This window comes from Corapipo altera, unplaced genomic scaffold (assembly GCF_003945725.1).
Source record: "Corapipo altera isolate COAL_440 unplaced genomic scaffold, ASM394572v1 223, whole genome shotgun sequence".
Classification (NCBI taxonomy): Eukaryota; Metazoa; Chordata; class Aves; order Passeriformes; family Pipridae; genus Corapipo; species Corapipo altera.
In genome coordinates this window covers 183,638-186,923 of record NW_020885074.1, presented here as the reverse complement: position 1 = coordinate 186,923, position 3,286 = coordinate 183,638, and the positions used below count along the sequence as shown (strand labels likewise).

The following is a 3,286-nucleotide window of genomic DNA, read 5'->3' as shown; positions in this document are numbered from 1 at the left end:
CGGCGGTGCGCGCCGCCGCCGCCGGGCTGGGCGCGGCCCGCGGGGAGCTGCCGGCCTGGGTAAGCGGGTGCTCGGGGCCCCGTTACCGCCCGCGGGGGCGGCGGCGGGAAGGGCTCGGGGTAAAACCCCCCCTCTGCAGGGCCGGGTGCGACCCCCGGACCCCGCACACCGCGTCCTGCCCCGGGGCCGGGAACCGCATCCCCCCCGGCGGGACCCCCGGACCGGGCACCGCGTCCTCCCCTGGCCCCGCTGGCGAGTTCCCCACCTGTGTCGTGCTGCAGACCCCGCTTCAGACCTCTGGGGTCCCCCGCCAAGCCCCGGATCGCCCCTCATCATCCTCCCGCATCTCCCCGGGTCGCACTGCCGCGGACACTCCCCCCTCTGCTGCGCTGCGGACCCCGCTTGAGTTCCCCGCCGGGCGGGACCCCCGGGGGGACCCCCGTCCGTCCAACTGCGGCCCCACCACATCGAGTCCCGCTCGAAGTCTCCGCCGGGCGGGACCCGGGGCTGGGCACCGCATCCCCCCGGGCCCGCATCCCCCCCGGGTCCCGCCGCCCGGTCCCGCCTTCTGCTGCGCAGCTTCCCCAGCTTGGGCTTCCCCCGGCGGGACCCCCAGGGCCGAACACCTCATCCCCCCCCGGGCCCCGCTGCCGGGACCCCCCTTGGGCTCCGCGCCGGGCGGGACCCCCGCCCAAGGCGGCGCATCCCGGGCACCCTCTGCAGCCCCCGCTCTGGCGGGACCCCCGGCGGCCGCACCGAGCCCCGCTTGGAGCTGCCGGCGGGGCGGGACCCCCGGGGCCGGTCCCCGCCCGCCCCACTGAGAGCCCCGTGACCCCCCCCGCTGCCCCCGCGCGGGGTCCCCTCGCTCCATTCCCGCCGCGGGGTGACCCCCCCCCGGTACCGCCCGGGGCCTTCCGGCATCGCCGCGGCCGGGCCGTGACTCACCGGGCCCGGGGGGGCCGCTTCCTGCCCGGCCGCGGACGGGGCGGGTGGAGGGGGGGGGCGCAGAACCCTCCCCGCGGTGCCGGAGGGGTGGGGGACCCCTTTACTCGAGACCCCCTTCCACCGAGACCCCCCCCATCCTTTCGTGACCCCCCGGAACGGGCAGAGGTTGGGCCGAGCTGGGGGGTGACGGGGATGGGCGGGGTCCCTCCGGCAGGTCGGGGAAACCGAGGCACGGGGCTGGGAGGGGCCGTGCCCTCCCCGGACCCCCGGGCTCACGGCCCCCCCGGGCTCACGGCCCCCCCCGCCCGTGTCCTCAGGTCAGCTTCCCGGATGTGGAGCGGGCGGAATGGCTGAACAAGGTGAGGCGTCCGTCTGTCCGTCCGGCCCCCACCCTGCCGTCTGTACAGCCCTCCTGCATCCTCCCGGCATCCCTCTAATCCCCGCTCCTGCATCCCCGCCTGCATCCCTCTATCCCTCCCTCCCTCCCTCCTTCCTCCTTCCCTTAATCCTTCCCTTTTAATCCTTCCTTCCCTCCTGCATCCCTCCCTCCTTCCTCCATCCATCCCTCATCCCTCTGGCTCTGGCAGGTCCTGGCCCAGGCCTGGCCCTTTTTTGGGCAGTACATGGAGAAGCTGCTGGTGGAGAACGTGGCCCCCTCCATCCGCGCCTCCAACACCCACCTGCAGACCTTCACCTTCACCAAGGTGGACATGGGTGAGAAGGTAGGTTTGGGGTTGGGGTTGGGGTTGGGGTGCTCCCCCGGGTTCCCCCCAGGCTCTCCCGCTCACCTCTGCCCCTCCCAGCCCCTCCGGGTCCTGGGGGTCCGGGCTCACCCCGGCACCCACAAGAAGCAGATCCTGCTGGACCTCAACATCAGGTGAGTGGTTGGAGCCACCTGTGTGGTGAAAGCACCAGGTCTCAGCCCCCCTTGCTGGGGGGCCGGGGGGTGTCGTGGTGAGGCCCCCCATGTCCTGTCCCCGCAGTTACATGGGTGACGTCCAGATCGACGTGGAGGTGAAGAAGTTCTTCTGCAAGGCAGGGGTGAAGGGGATGCAGGTGAGAGGGGCCCAGGGGGGCTGGCGGGAGGGGGTCACGGCCCTGGGGGGTGTCACCTCTCAGTGCTGCCCCCCCCAGCTCCACGGGATGCTGCGGATCATCCTGGAGCCCCTCCTGGGGGACGTGCCCATCGTGGGGGCCCTCACCATGTTCTTCATCCGGCGCCCGGTGAGTGTGGCCACGTCCCCCCCAAAGGACTGGCAACCCCAAACCCCCTCCCTGCAGGACAGGGTGGGGGCTACAGACCCCTCACCTGACCCCAACCCCCCCCCCAGACCTTGGACATCAACTGGACAGGGATGACCAACCTGCTGGACATCCCAGGGCTCAGGTGAGCCCCAGCCCCACCGCGGGGGCTTCCCGGCCCCCCGGGCCCAGCCCCCCTCGGCCCCCCCGTGACCGTGCCCCCTCCAGCTCCATGTCGGACACGATGATCATGGACACCATCTCCTCCTACCTGGTGCTGCCCAACCGCCTCCTGGTGCCGCTGGTGCCCGACCTGCACGAGGCCGCCCAGCTCCGCTGCCCCCTGCCCCGGGTAAGGGCTGCCCCGGGGGTCGGGGGGACACTCGGGGGTCCTGCCCCCCCCGGCTGATCCCCCCGTGCAGGGGGTGGTGCGGGTGCACCTCCAGGGCGCCCGGGACCTGCGCTCCAAGGACCGGTTCATGGGGGGGCTGGTGGAGGGCAAGTCGGACCCCTACGCCGTCCTGCGCGTGGGCACCCAGGTCTTCACCAGCCGCGTCATCGACGACAACCTCAACCCCACCTGGGACGAGGTCTATGAGGTGAGACCCCCCTGGGGGCCCCCTGACCCTTCTCATGCCCCCCCAGAGCAGCTGGGCCACAGAGACCCTCGTGTCCCCCCTGACCTGGTTGTGGGGGGCACAGGGACCCCTCTGAGCGTCCCCGGCTGGGCTGTGGGGACAGGGACACCCCAATCCCACCGGGCTGGGCAGGAGGACCCCCGGGATGTTCCCAGCCTGGCCCTGCCGGGCGGGGGGACCCCCGTGTGTCCCCCCCAGCTGACCCTGTCCCCCAGTTCATCGTGCACGAGGTGCCGGGGCAGGAGGTGGAGGTGGAGCTGTTCGACAAGGACCCCGACCAGGATGATCTCCTGGGCAGGTGTGGGGAGGCTGGACCCCCAGCCTGGTGATGGGGGGGGGGCGCTGCCCCCAAACCCCCCCAGCTCACGGGGTCTCCTGCCCCCCAGGATGAAGCTGGATCTCGGGGAGGTGCTGAGAGCCCGGGTGATGGAGGAGGTGGGTGCTGGGGGGTCAGAATGGGG

At 73.0% G+C, this 3,286-nt stretch overlaps 1 protein-coding gene across 1 annotated transcript in view; it reads left to right on the top strand.

The window, feature by feature from the left end:
• Positions 1 to 3,286, top strand: part of ESYT1 (extended synaptotagmin 1) — an 8,495-nt gene that overhangs the window by 608 nt on the left and 4,601 nt on the right. Inside the window, exons 2-12 of the mRNA XM_027669277.1 lie at positions 282 to 1,110; positions 1,263 to 1,304; positions 1,533 to 1,667; positions 1,749 to 1,822; positions 1,929 to 2,001; positions 2,080 to 2,169; positions 2,277 to 2,332; positions 2,416 to 2,539; positions 2,610 to 2,786; positions 3,041 to 3,123; positions 3,212 to 3,260. Coding sequence (XP_027525078.1) covers positions 282 to 1,110; positions 1,263 to 1,304; positions 1,533 to 1,667; positions 1,749 to 1,822; positions 1,929 to 2,001; positions 2,080 to 2,169; positions 2,277 to 2,332; positions 2,416 to 2,539; positions 2,610 to 2,786; positions 3,041 to 3,123; positions 3,212 to 3,260 — 1,732 coding nt within the window. The remainder of the gene's footprint in view (positions 1 to 281; positions 1,111 to 1,262; positions 1,305 to 1,532; positions 1,668 to 1,748; positions 1,823 to 1,928; positions 2,002 to 2,079; positions 2,170 to 2,276; positions 2,333 to 2,415; positions 2,540 to 2,609; positions 2,787 to 3,040; positions 3,124 to 3,211; positions 3,261 to 3,286) is intronic.